A 15122-nucleotide genomic window follows, 5' to 3' on the forward strand; every position below is an offset into this window, starting at 1 on the left:
TATTATCATATTTGTTACTTATCACTATCAACAATCCAATGTTATATCAGTACTTCGTACCGATTTTCATTTGAATTGAGATATTTTTTGGCCGTAGTCCTGTATACTGGTCAAGTGTGGGTTTATCCTGTTGATAGATTTCACTGCGAGAATGTTATAATAGATTCTCACTTGTCAGGCATTCAGGTGTTCTCAATCTCAATGTTTTGTTGAGCAATTACATATGATGTTTAATTTTAATTTTATGCATAACTTAAAAAATCTAGTTTTATGCTTTGTGTTGGAACTTAAACCATTATAAGAAACTAGATTTTTTACCACCAGTCTATCATGTGTATTGTGTATCAGCTTAGCAATAAAAATCCTGTTTTGGTTCTGATTTGTCACATGATAACTTTTAGTTTTAATGTTTGATTTAGATTAAGAAGAGTCGAAACAAATTTTATATTTTGGCTGTTCATTGCAACCTTAATTGAACTAATATTTTCAATTCTAAAATAAATTTTGTACTGTAATAGCGCTTATATTATAGGCTTCTTATAGGCCCTATAAGAAGTGATAACCTTATGTATATATTTTTAATATAATTATCTTACCTAGAAGTCATCTGAATTTTATTATAAGGTAATGAGATGATGTTATGCAATTTGTCTTTGTCAATACTTTTTTATAATAAAGTAATACTTTGATATAAGTAAAAATAAGTTGAATAGATTTAATATCAAATCCCTAATGAAATAAAAAAGTTGTAATAATTTTTAGATTCATTTTATTTTCAATAACATAAAAATGTTATGTTTTTTTTGCCTTTTACACATTTCAAAATGAATTTCAGTGGGTATTAACCGGATTTCTAAAACGTTGACAATAAATTCAAGAGTTTATGCTATAGTTACAGTTTGGCTTTTCATGAACTGGAGTCATGGTCTGCGAGTAACCTATTTAGAATTCTTTTTTCACCTATTTCCAAATGCTGTGCAAACCTTACATTCGTACGAGCATAAAATCTACTATACTCCACAGCAGCTCATTATAGTATTCAACAAAATATATTGTAATAATTTACTCATCTGGATGGATCACTCAACATACATTTTGCATTCGGTTTATCGTGATATGCTATACATTTTTTGATATTTTCCATTTTATACAAACAAAATTAGTATTTACCTAAAGTTAGGTAATAATGTAAAAAAGTTCTATTTGGTCTCACAAAAATTGTTGTGTGGTCCATCCAACAGAATTATTCACTACAATAAATAGAACTAGCTAACTGGAATTGAAGGTCCCTTAAAAGTATATTTTTTATTTTATGTTAAAAGCTGTGATCAAGTAAACATCGATTATTAAAATGTAGGTTTCTTACTTCACATGTTCATAGTGAGTACTTAGTTGTTGTATTTTAACCCCCTTTTTGATTGAATAATTGACCACAGCTTCATATAATACTAATTTTATTGTTTTCATAATAGATGACTAACTCTAAAGAGGCGTCCATATTCATAGCATGAAGTAAAGATGCGCAAATCACCAATTTTTACACATAATAGTGGAAAGATCGACAGTTTTACATACAACTCTAGATTAGAGATACTTCAATAACTGTTATTTAAAATTTTATCAGTAAGTTATCACTGTAAATTTTATATGTAAATGTAAATGAATAATGGAGTAATGGTTGAAAATTTTATGGGAACTTAATTCCATTTAGAGATTTCCATAAATAAGACATACCTGCATCCTATGTTTATATATATCATATATATTATTAAGTAATATAACATTATAGTAGCAAATAAATTTCCAAAAAATTATCCAAACACAGTTTGCAATTTTATTTATTTACTATGAAATCAAACATTTGAAAATATGTGAAATAAGAATTTTGTCAATTAAATGCTCATCCCAATTTTTATGTAGAGCTGACTATTCAAATTTTAAGGATGATAAGTAAATTATAAAAAAATAAATAAAAAGTAAACCATAATCCTGATAGATGTGATAAATACTTTTACGATTTTATTGGCTGTAATTCTATAAACTTGTAAATGGAAGTTAGTAGCTCATATATTATAAAGTAAGTACTAAAATTTAGATGAGCATAAATTGAAAATTTTACTAATATATATTAATTAAGTGTATTAATTTAGTGTTTGCACTTTCGAATGAAGGAGCGTTTCAGAGCACAGAATTAGTCATTGGAAACCAAGTGTTAAAATTAATGAGTCTCAGATTTCTATGAATAAATAAAATAGGAAGGTCACCAAAAACGCTGTATGTTGATAATTTCATACATAAAATGAAAACCTTTTACATATTTAAGGAATAGATAAATATAGCACTATAAAAACTTAGCGGGGTTCTTTAACAAAAGCTGGAAAGTAACAGAAGGGTTTTTATATAAAATGTAATGTGCTTAATGAAAGTGTCTAAAATTGACATTTTAAAAATTTACTTTAACTATTGTGTGTCCATTCCTTTATAAATTATTTATTTGTGAAAATAAAATATGTGTAAATAAAAAAAATATGTTATTAAATAATATTATTAAGGAACTATCACGTCTGTTTCCCATTGTGCCCAAAAGGGCATCTGTACTCTGAACGCAGTAATTTTGTATAATGTGGTATTTGTATGTACATGTAAAACCATGTGTAGATTTCTTTTAATTTAGTAACACTACACTAAAACTGGCCGTCATATAAGTATCTGCCATGTTCTCCTAAATATAACTAGGTAATATAATATTCTTAACTAAATTCATATTTACAAATAATACAGTTCATTACTCTTTATATAGAAATTAAAATATATTTCTATCATTCTTCGATTCACATAACGCAAAATAATTTAACAGAGTTCATTTTTGCACTCACATTTACAATATAGTTTTGTAACTTATATGTTACCATTTATTTGTTGATTTTAAACAACTCATTTAGAATATATCACCCAATAAGCGAGTAGCGCTTTACTCACGAGTCCTATTATATCTTACCATTTAAAAATGCAGAATATGTGAAAATGTCAAGGAATATTTTACAATTGATGGCAATTGAACATTATAGTTCGCTCGCATCGAATAGGAACTATAAGATTCACAATGCCTCTCAACGGGCAGCCGCGCCGCGCCTAGCCTATATTTACACGCGGCGAGCCTCCCACCTACAGTATCAAAACAACTAGCACAAAAAAATTATTCCGCATTATTTACATTTGATGAGTTACTCACAAATATGGACACAAATTAAGAAAATTTGAATAGATAATAGAATTGAATAAGAAGTTGAAATATTAATTTAAATTTGTGTTACAGTTTATGCTAGAGTTTAGAATATAAGGAGTTCAGTAGCGCCACCATGGTCGTGGCATTGCGAGGAACTATACATGCACAACACCGCAGTGTCTATGGCCGGCGCGGCGCACGCCTCGCCTAAATACTTTTACCTAATACAAATAACGTACGTGCTAAATATTCTCCAACGCCATTTGTTTCAACAATCGACGCTTCTGAGTGTGAATACCTTGAACGTTGCAGATTAATATGATACTAGCAAGCTGCTCAGCCCTTGCAAATTTATAGAGATTCATCTAGCAGGGCTATTTGACTTACATAAATTCTATCCTGCAACCTTCAACATTTCCACTATGGAGAAGGAACTAAAATCTAGTATCACAATATCGAGTCTTGTTAACTCGAATAAGAGCTGAATCTATCACGTCATACTAGGTGTTAGAACTGACGAATGACGACATAAGATCCGTACTTCCTTTTGTGCTCACGATTGCTCTTGCATTTAACATCGTCTTGGACGAAATAGGTTATAGATGCGAGATAATATTAGGAAGGTGCTAATATTTTGTTGTTAATCGTCAATTCTTTGCCTGAACCCTAGTTGTCAACGAGGTGTTCACTCGAAGAGTGCTAGAAGGTCATCGGAAGAAGGTGCGCGAGGAGGGTGCGAACCCGCAGAGGATGACGACGATGGCGGCGTCGCCAATAATTCTCCCAGCGCAGGCGCATCCAAGTATGATAGCAGCTCCATTGGGTCTACGTTGGTCTCAGGCAGCAACTGTAAAGAAGAAAATCCGATTTTAATTTCTTGTTTAATGTCTTGTAACCTTGTTAAGACAGATTTCGATTTGTGGTTTATGATGGAGCTGCCTCAGGTCTCTTACTATGTGAGGGATGTTCTTGTAGTGACGGCTAAAGATAACATGAAACCAGGAGATTTGGCCAAGCTTTAAAGTGTCAACTTAAAAAATATTACAGGAGCTGGTAGAAAGCTTTGAGGTAGAAACATGTAATTTAATTTGACTCCATGAAATCGTGAGACATTGTTTACTGTGGTAAAATTTTATTGAAATAGTTGTTTGGGACGATTTGGGACGACGAAATTACTTTTAAAAAGGTGGTATTTTTTGGGTAAAAGATCCTCAATTAAGGCGTATTTGTTCTTTTCTGGAACGAAGACTAAATTGTCTGTTGGATGAATGGTTAAAGAAAAGAGTGAAAATCATTGAACTTTAACGATTTCGGTTTAGTTACAAATGTATATGACAAGTGTAAATTGAACTCACGTTTAAATTATCTGTTCCTTCGCCGTCAATAACAGCCGCTGGGTCGAAGTTTAGGTCAGGAGGGATGTCGACGTCAGTCAAGGAGTGGTGGCCGACGGACGGCGGGCCCGGGGTGTGACTGGAGCCGGGCGTGGCGCCGCCGCCGCCGGGCGTGTGCGCCGAGCCCGGCGTGTGTGGCGTATGCGGCGTGTGTGGCATCTGTAAGTAACAACTTCCTTGTTAACATTTAACTTATTTACTTACGGGGCAAATAAATTGCAACGAAGAACCGATTGGTTTCGATGGTTTTTTTTAAATGCATGTCAATTTTTTTTCTGTAAGTAAATTGTAAATAACAACGTATCTGATCTAAAATCTTTAGCTAGTCATAGTTGGCAATTTAATTGAAAATAAACATAGTTTGACTCTTATCGATAAAAATGTATTAATTCTGTGTTTTTCTGAAATGTATGTTTTAGAATTATACTTACTTGCTCATTTAGACTTTTCTCCATAGCGTTAAGTGGGTCTAAGGAGTTGACACTATCATTCAAGTGTGATAATGGACCGTTTCCAGCATATTCGTTGCTTCCAGGGCCATTGTTCATGCCGAAATCATAATTCTGGTTGCCAGAATTTGAGTTTCTGTTCTGACTCCCTTGGTTATATGAAGAGATCATTGAGCCACTGGCAATCGTATTCATGTCCGGAGGCAGGTAAGGTGATAGTGCTTGATTCATGTCCCAGTTGTTCATTGTAGGCATATTCATTGACCCAGGCGACACTGCTTTACCTCTCTTTCCAATACCGGAATCATTGCTGTCGTCTTCTTGCTGTAAAGAAATAGACAAATTAATAAGGTCAAACTAAAGATTTTTATATAAAGATTCGATAAGAAAATATGGTTGCCAAATTATGTACCTTAATGCCGGTATTAGCAGGACTCTTAGCTGCCTTCCAGTTAGCTCCACTGTCGATGGTCACTTCGTCGACATCAGAATTGGTCATTGTGTTCAGTATACCCCACATGTATTGGTCAACTTCCAGACCTTCTAATTGAGCTGGTTTGCTGAAAGTAAGTAAAATATTATTATGAGGTGCTTTGCTTGAAGTTTATTTGAATTTGTTGCATAATCAAAAAAGAAGAGTTGGAGAAATTAATCATTTTTACTTACTTGCAAACTGGACATCGCCATGACCCTCGTTCACAGTTAAGTTGTAAGTAAGATTCTAAGTCGAAACACTGTATGTGTTTGCATTCGTGTCCACGCGCTGGTAATGTTATTTTCTTGAAAGTTATGGGACATTTTAGTGAAACTTTTAGTGCTGTCTGTTCAATACTGTCCCTATCATTGGAGGTATTCTGGCCATTGTTGGCTGTTGTCTGGTTAAAGTTCATCTTGATCTTGGCGATGCAATGGTCGGCGGTGAGTAATCGCTTCCTTAATAAACCTTGCAATACACTTCGAACACTCGGCCTATGCACTAATTGTAAGACAAATAGATGCGACTGAAAAGGAAAATAAGACATTAAGTAATGCTAGTTGTTGTTACCGTATCGTTAAGGCTTTTCTTTTAAATATTATCCTTATACCAATGAAGGTAACTTACGCAACAGCAAGCAGAGACTGTGATTTGTATCGTATTTCTGCCAGCTTGGCACACATCTTTCAGGTACAATGGTTTGTGGGATGTTTTGTTTTCGCCTCTATCTATGATTAATGGTGTTGCATTGACTGACACTTGGACACTCGCAGGCCAATTAGTGTTCATTTGCCGATCCTCGTGATGGAAGCATTTCAGTTGTAACTCAAGATCCGACCTACAAATAAAATAAAAACGAAATATTAACTATTTATCATGAGTTTCGTATTGTTCAATTTAATAAAATAAATGATAAATGTAAATTGTTGTATGTTTTTTAATAATAAAAATATTTACCTCCATATCAATGTAGAATGGACTGTAGCTTTCAATTGGAATACATGATTGCTAACTGCTAAATTGTGTTCTAGTCTAAATGGTGGTAGAATTATACCATCTCTTACGGGGAATGTTAACCGAAGCTCGTCGCCTGTAAAAGAAATATGTCTGGTTAAAAATGAACTTGAGTATCACTTGTATCAAATGTTCATTATGCGTAAAAAGTGACTTACTTTGTATTCCCATTTGGTGTTTGAGCTCATTAAAGTGGGGCTTTACGTCAGCATTAGGGCTTATGTAAGGAGGCATGCTGCTAGCGGGCGTCAAAGGCGGCGTTGGATTTCCTGGCACTGGACTGTGTTGATAACTCATACTAGTTCTCATCGCAACTTCCTGCGCGAACTGGCCACTGTACTGTCCTGCATATTGCCCGTTGCCGGCCTGGTGTTGTGGAAACTGGCTTGGAACTCCACCGTTGAAATACTGTCCTTGATTGGAATAAGGTGGCGTTGTTTGACGCATGTTGCCTCTCATCGCCGTGCCAAAATTTCCAGATGGACCTAAAGGCTGCTGAGGTGGATATTGACCTTGGAAACCCGGTCGACCACCATAACCAGCTGGGTACTGACCAGGGCCGAAGCTTGGTTGACCACCCATATATTGAGCCTTTCGCGTGCCCATAAGCATTGTCCCTGAAGGATAAGGCGTATGCCGCCTTTGGTATCCCGGACCCATTTTCGCTGAACCCCCCATCTGACCAGGTCCCATTTGAGACGACATCATATTGGCATGCATTCCCATGTTGGCCATCTGCGCCATAGGATTCATACCATTCATTGCAGCATTTCCCATTTGACCCATACCGGTCATGCCATTCATGCCGCCATTGCCGCCCATCCCCATGCCAGTCATGGCGGGATTATGACTGCGCTGCTGGCCATAGCCATTCATTGCGCTGTATTGGGGGTTTCCCATAGTCATATTATTCTGCATCTGTAAATAAACAAGAACAAAACATTTAATTTTGTATAACAGAGTCCATGACACTATTTAAGTGCCAAGAACGTGTGTAGGTTTGGACTTACAGAGTTTACTCTCCATACGTACCTGTGAAAATGGCTGCGAGTCCTGCATCGCGGCCGTAGTGGCCGCGGCGACCATCGCGGCGGTGGCGCCGAACTGCGCGTTCTCGCCCCCGCCGCTCATCGCGCCCGTACCGCCGGCGCACCCATAGCCGCTGAAACAATTACGATAAAACATTCAACTCATTCTGTTAAAAGCTAACACTATAATGTTTTAAATAACCATCGCGTCCGAAAAAGCTTTTGTAAGGTATACAGTCAGACAGCGACAGTATTTCAGTAGTAAGAGTTTGGCAAATCAGAGATTTGTAAACGATCAGTTTCATAATTCGTGTCATTGATTGCAATAAAACAAAAAGTCGCTACTGCAAAATCTTTACTTTAAGTGAAAAGATTTAATTCACAGTTTCATCACAATTACATTGAAATACGAAAACAGTCAATTCTATTTCACTCACGATATGAGTAGTTTCTATTCTATTGCAAGTGGCCTTGCGGAGTCGAACATTTTACATTCCACACGTTAACGCTTCGATTATTAATAAACACAGCCTCAATATTCAACCCAAATTTTATTGACGCAAGATCTTTTTTAATACACGTCGAGATTTTATTATTTTACGAACAATACAAAAAAAAAACAATATGAACGTATAGTGACGCGTTGTTACCCCTGTGTTTCTCTCGGGATGTGTTCGATTTTTTGTATGGCGCCGGAGTGGGAGACGCTTCATGTGAACTGCTTTTGGGGCGAATTCCCGAGCCTTCCCGGAGCCCTTCCTAATAATTCCCGTTCGACAAATGCCCGACAAACACTCGCACGGACTACCTATTGTTGCTTTTTCTATATAGTTGTGAACCATATTGGTGTGCAAAGTTTAATGTACAATAATTATGACTTATAATATTTATGCATTTGGTTAGAGCGTGCTGAAGAAGAAATTATGGTTGTAACCGTTACGTAAAGAACAATAATTCGTTCGAATTAAGACAGATTTAATGATTTGTCAATCATTTATATACTTTATTTAGGTGTTACAATTATAAAAAATATCGTTTTTAAATGAAAATTAAATACGAATAATAAATTGTATTAGTAACGACCGCTTATTTGTTACTTTCTTAGCACCACTTAAGTATTCTCATAAATAGCTTAACAGATACTTAGAGCGTCGACAACCAATAAACACGCGAGTCAACAACGCTCAACTCGTCTCTATTCATCGAGGCTGCAGATGATTTACAAGGGTCCTTCCTTAGGTAAACTTGGTCCGACCTGCGTCTTTTTATAGTTTTGTCTGATGTTTTTTTCTTTTTGCCGACCGAAATGTGTAGCTGACTAAAAAAAATGTGTTCTGTATCCTGGCGCACTTTTTGTAAAAGTGGTACCACATCCGAATAATCACTTACGTTCCGTTCAAAATATTTGGGATCTTGAATGCATGCGGTCGACTCCGGCATTTCTTTTGAGATAATTCTCGGAATATGCCTTTTTATGTTAGGTACCCTTACCGTTCGGTAAAGCATGTGCAGCTTGAGACGGAATGTCTACATTTATGCGCATGTAAATGATCTTGTAACATTGTGGAATTATGAAAAAGAGTATAGTAGAAACGAAATAGAAAACGAATGTGTAGCACACCTGGTATTAAACGGAAACTGCAATATATGAACATAGTATACGAAAAGCTTGTAATCATATAACGTACGTACCAAAAGTAGGCATGCATTGATGTACGCAAGCATGATTTAGTGTTATTACAGGTAGAAGCACACATATAATCGTAGAATTAACTAAAATCAGAATGTATAGATTTGTAGTTAAACAAGTAAATATGAATGAGCATCTCGCTATTTTGAGAATCTGGAAGGTGTTTGGCATACTATTGAGAGATGTGCGAGTTACGCGTAGGTATTTTGATACATAGGCTGCAGTTAATTTTAGATTGTTGCGCAGGCGTGTTGAATTCTTAGCTAATTGGCAGTGACGGTAATCACGTGCTGAATAAATTTCTTTCACCAAGATAAGTTTAAAAATCTTGCATTGTGACTTTAAATCATTTAACAGGTCTGTGAATCCTTCGCCGTATGGGTTACAAAGGATCGCCGAAACAAATTAGTCTTGATCGATCTTCATTGCCTAACTATGGGTGGAAGGAATTATAAACATTGTCTGTCTTCATCGAACCGCCTCTTTTTGTTTTAAACTGGTTTGGATTTTACGACCAGCTTTAAAGCAGTCAGATTTGCGAGTAATGCAATAAAAGTAAAACTGAGTAACCATTAGATGTGGTAAGATAAATGATATGTTTATTTGTTAATTGTTAACAGTTTAAGTGTTATATATAACATTAATTGTGAGCTTCGAATAGATTACTATCGTGTAGCGTGAAGCCATGACGTGTTCCGCCCCTGTTTTGACGACAGTTGGTCACCCCCGTTTAAATACCACTTCACATTGTGGCTTGTGCGCACATTGCTATAGCACATAATGGAATTAACGTTTTGATATTATTCGATCGATGGTTACGTTACTAATGTCACGGCGGTCACTTATAACCAACATCATTTATCGTCACACGCTAGTTGTGTTAGATTATGTTATAGTTCCAATTTGTTTATTTAGTTACAAGGTTAATTCTTCATTTAGCAAGGTTTACTTTGTTTCTAGTGTCTAAAGATTTCATATGTAATTTTAGAAAATGTTTCATTATCTATAAATATTTAATGTCGATTTTTGGTTTCTGGATATAATTTGATAAGTACCGATTATTATCTGGCGTTCGTCGATTGTCGTTCTAGGTTTAGAATGAATCATGCTTGAAGGAGCGAATTCCGGGGGTTACAAATGGAGGCGAGCTGGGGTGAGCGTAACAATGAACGGGAAGGGTCGCGCGGCGTAGGGTAAGTGGGCCCGCTCGCGTCAATATGGGGCTTTATTACGACGCTCCTGATAATAATTTGTTTCCCCGATCATGATATCGACCGGGACTTTGTCGTTTTGAAACTAATCCCGATTTATTGTTTAATTTTCTTATCACTAGCAAAGAAGCTAGAGCTGATTTTTGATGATGACTTATTGTTTTTAAACTGTATATTTAATTAAAAAAGTTATTAGAAGATTTTCTTGTAGCCAGATGACTCGCGTTAGTGATAATTCCACACATTTTCCATCACATATCAAAGCAATAAAATATGTAGGGGATACCTTGAATTTCCTTTTTTTGTAAAAATCAGTTTGCCTCTATTGAGCACGTGGTGTGTATGTTGTGTCAGTGCATCCGCCCCCGACAGCTTCGCCCGTTGAAAACTGACGTTTTTTCCCACGGCTCGTTACTCACCGATACACATCTTTTATTATTACATCTTTACTTGGGAGCATTTTTGATTTTTTTATATATTGTTATTTAATTTAGATATTATAGTGTGTGAAAAAAAATCAATTTACTTATGACTGTTTTACTTAATATTCGTTCCTGCCTTCGAAATTAAGTAGACTTCCTGTGTTCTGTTCACACAATCGTTGCCAGTCCCCAGTTTTATTATTATTTACTTATTGGTTTTGTATAGAGGCATGCAGCCATCAACAATATGTCGTTTGTAAAGGTGACTACAAAACAAAGCCGTTGAGCGCCTCTACTTAGCACCTGCTCGATTTTTATAACGTATAATTCACAATTCATTATTATTATTAATATCAGAAGAGTATCGTTAATTGAGTTATAAATTAAAATTTCAATATGATTTAGGTGAAAATTCTTTACTATAGGAATCGATTAATGTTAAATGTTTTAATGAGCATCGCACTATACATACTGGATGCGTTGAGTGTGTTAATGTTTTGTTTGTTTGTGTTTATTGTAAGCGCTAAAGTGCAGTCACCGCTTGCATTCCCATCGCGCGTTTGTGTGAGTGTTTGGATTATTGGTGTGCGTGCGGTGCGGTAGTGTGAGTGCGATGGAGCGCGCTTGTGTGCGTTAGGCGCCGAAAGCGCTTGTGCGTGTGAATGGAAGAACACATTTCATTTCTTTCATTATAATTGCACCGATGCGCGCTGCGCGCTCCGTTTGTTACTTGTGTACGTTTAACTAACCCTTCGATTATGTGGGGATAACGTCGCCATAGGTAAATAAAGGTTAGAGGTCAGGCCTTCTTGTTGATTTAAGCGCTTAATTAATATTTCAACTTCTTTTTATTTACATACTCGTAACATGCGACATGCAAATTATACGCAGCTGCTTGATTTTATGAAGAAGGTATATTTTTTATTTTATTGCTTGTTAACTACGATAAGGTAAGCACAGGTAAGCGAGTCGCGTTTCAGCGTTTGTTGAAATGTAAACAAACTTGTTCCGGATAAGATAAAAACAGTAGTTTGTTGGCATGTGTAAGATTTTGTTGGTAACAAAAACGTAACTTGTCTACGTTACGCTCACATATGTGATAATGAGTAAGTAATCCCGCAAAGCAGATAGCATTAAAAAAATATTTGTCACTATAGGGAATTGTATTTTATATATATTTTTTTTATATTACGACGGTAGGTATTCAATTTTTGTCGATTTGGATTTTATAATAACACTCTGGGCAACTTTGAATTTATGAGCGAAAAATGAGTTGTCTAGAAAGCAGTTTTAAATCACTTAGTAGAATTTTGATGTACTCACCTAGGCGCGTTGACTCGGTACCCTATGGTCCCTTGCAGAGGGTTGTGCTTGTTGGGTTGAGGAGCGTGCGCTCCTGAGTAGGCTATAGCCCCTGCGTACCCGTTGCCACCAGGGTTCGCCGTCCTGTCGCTTCGAACCACCCCCTGAAACCATGCACTCCGTTGTATCCACTACTCTTTACGTCTTCAAATGTTTCAATAAATTTTGTACAACCCCAAATAATATTTTTATGGCAGGTACAAAATATTCAGTAAACTCCACTATTTCTCCGATGCACCATACGCCTGTCACTTGTACAACTGCGCTAGATTTTCTCTTATCGCTTTTTTTCTGAGCCGTTAGGCGCCGAACGTCAACAGTCCACGAAACGTTCATCGTGGGAGCCTACCACAAAAAAATCACGATTTTCTGTAGGTACTTTCGTAAATTATTTAATTCAATCACTTTTCACAACGCGATGAGAATTGATTTTTCGGGTACTTAACTTTTTTAATAAATACGTAATTTGTATATTCGGAATAAATTACTTTTTTAATCGTTGAATATTCGCAAAAAGTTTTTAGCGACGATGAACGTTTCGTGCGAACGCTCGCAGTCTCGATCAGCTGAGACAAATTCCAGCGAAGTTTACGTTACGCTTGTGTTTGTGAATTAGTTTTTCCTGAATTTATTGTCGTCTCTTTTTACAATTTTTTTATTTATTTTTTACTAAGTCCCCTATTTTCCCCAGCAATATTGAATAAATAAAAAACTTTTTAATAACATCAACACACCTTTAAAGTTCAACTTATTTCACTGTTTTTTCATTGGCACCTTTAATTGTTTTTATTCACTCCTATAATATTTTCCACAAAATCCAAGTATCGTCACTTTGCAATCCTTTTTTGGTGGGTCACTGCACTGTTTATATCCTTCAAAAATTACAAATGTCACTTTTTCACAGTTCAACGTAAACCTCTAAATCCAAGGTGAGGTCCGCACCTTCCACTTTGCTCCAATGTTTGATAATAAATTTATTATCGTTCACTCACGAGTCCGAGTTTAATTTCACCGAAACATCATAGACGTGTTGCACGAGTGCCGACGTCGACGTCACTGACATCAGGCAACCACACGTTCGACCGTCAAAGGTAACACTGGCTGGCGAGCCGGCGACGGTGAGTGAGAGGTTGCGCCGCGGGGCGCTCCCACCCCGCGCGATGTTGCCAGCTCGTTGCGATAAAGTGGCGCACCCCCGCGTCCCCCGCCGTACGTCGTCTTCTCGGCACTCGATGCTCGGCCGCGCTCGGCCGCCATCGTCGTCGGATCGGCCCTGCCCCGCCCCGCACACTCAACGTTTCACGTAACGGTCCTCAATCGAGCGCGATACTGCGAGCGCGATAGCCGCAGTACTGTCGCCAAATCACTTCGATTTTCTGTTAATGATCACAGCGGAGCGTTTCGTCTATGAATTTATTGTACTCGATTTGAGCACGACTTTCCGTAATTTATATTTTTTGACCCTTGATTGGCGGACACGCTCGCGTGCACCGGACGGTGCGAATTAAATATTTAGTTACTTCTCAGGTAGAAACGATATCGTATCAGAATTTTTTGCACGGTGTGAAGCGCGGGCGGCGGCCGTGGTCGGCATTCGGCAAGCGTTTGTCTGCGTTGGGGCATAATAATTAACAGCGATAAACAATGGGCATGTCGTCCTCTGGCCGCTACCTGCGCATGACGATAGAGGACAAGTGACTCGTCCTGTGCCGTCCTTGCCTTGTCGTCATCGCCGCACATTTCGCACGCCTTTGATTTATTTACGCTTTCGTTGACATCGATGAACACACAAACAAAAGTAAATAATGTCGTTGGCATTACATTTATCTATGATTACATCACAATAATACTAGCAATATTGTAAAACAAAATTTTCTATTGCTACAACTGCAACTAATAGTTTGTAGATTGGTTCTACTAGGTATACCTGGTTTACCGGTGTGTTATTAAACTGGAAATGTAGATGTGCACAATTTACTTCAAGAAAAACTGCGCATTTCAGTTTAAACATCAGCGACTTTCAAAGTCGTAGGTATAATTTGATAATTTCGAGGACATAAGTAACAACATTTGTAGGTACCTACAACTATATACTATCATTTATTAGTATCGTTACATGTTTAGTACCTACTATTATTAGAATTTTAAGTTTTTATTGTTTTTTTCCTTATTTTCCTCAACGCGTACTTTTTCATACATACTTTACGACATTTAATTATTTGAAATATACGCTTCATCTATTTATGTACATGTAGTAAGTAGAATTAATAAGAAGAAATGTAAAGGTAACCACTAATTAACAGATCAACGTTTGACCTCCGAAGCATAGCTAAATTTAGATTGGTCGACATAATTAAATTTGTAATATTCACCTAAATAAACTCCAGTCGTTACCAGATTAAAATGGAAACATTGTTTAACTAATTAATAGTTCACAAGAAACATTCAAATGGTTTTTCAATTGGAATGATCTTTAAACTTTCTTTGGTTAACCTTGGAAATGATCAGATCTAAGATGGAGATTCACAAAGACGATTGAAGGTGGTAGGACCCTTTGTGGCTCAACTACGATGCCACTACCACCACACCTATTTCTGCTTAATAACAGCAGTTTTAAGCGCTATTGTGCGCTTTTTTGAGGGGGGTGGTAAGGTAAGGGTAGCGGCGCAAGGTAGGGAAGCCGACCACGGGTGGGAATCTCATCTTATCTGGGGTTAATTACAGATGTTAACGGGTAGCAGTAGTCACTTAGCACCAAGTATGCAGTCGACTTGGTGCTAAGTGACTACTGCTCTTCGGCTACAACTACATTATAAAAAGATCGGCCATAATTCACAAGCTGTCTGAAATG

At 36.9% G+C, this 15122-nt stretch overlaps 1 protein-coding gene across 1 annotated transcript; it reads right to left on the minus strand.

Annotated features, from left to right (window-relative positions):
• Window positions 1-752: 752 nt before the first annotated feature.
• Window positions 753-13379, minus strand: tna (Zinc finger MIZ domain-containing protein tonalli). Its single transcript, XM_073083954.1, has 11 exons — window positions 13006-13379; window positions 12233-12375; window positions 7591-7720; window positions 6717-7476; window positions 6502-6634; window positions 6172-6382; window positions 5736-6070; window positions 5482-5629; window positions 5052-5393; window positions 4582-4779; window positions 753-4073 (listed from the first exon to the last, which is right to left on the minus strand). The coding sequence occupies exons 3-11, from the start codon at window positions 7687-7689 to the stop codon at window positions 3912-3914; spliced, it is 2388 nt and encodes a 795-aa protein (XP_072940055.1). The 5' UTR covers window positions 7690-7720; window positions 12233-12375; window positions 13006-13379; the 3' UTR covers window positions 753-3911.
• Between the last annotated feature and the right edge of the window lie 1743 nt (window positions 13380-15122).

Source organism: Epargyreus clarus, unplaced genomic scaffold (genome assembly GCF_041222505.1).
Source record: "Epargyreus clarus isolate Ecla_fem2 unplaced genomic scaffold, WU_Ecla_fem_2.2 ptg000019l, whole genome shotgun sequence".
NCBI classification, from domain to species: domain Eukaryota; kingdom Metazoa; phylum Arthropoda; class Insecta; order Lepidoptera; family Hesperiidae; genus Epargyreus; species Epargyreus clarus.

Coding starts and splice junctions, on each gene's coding strand:
- tna (XM_073083954.1), bottom strand. CDS start 7,689: ATGAGCGGCGGGGGCGAGAACGCGCAGTTCGGCGCCACCGCCGCGATG. Junction 6,635..6,716: donor ACACCAAATGGGAATACAAA/GTAAGTCACTTT, acceptor TTTCTTTTACAG/GCGACGAGCTTCGGTTAACA. Junction 4,074..4,581: donor AAGGAACAGATAATTTAAAC/GTGAGTTCAATT, acceptor TCTTCTTTACAG/TTGCTGCCTGAGACCAACGT.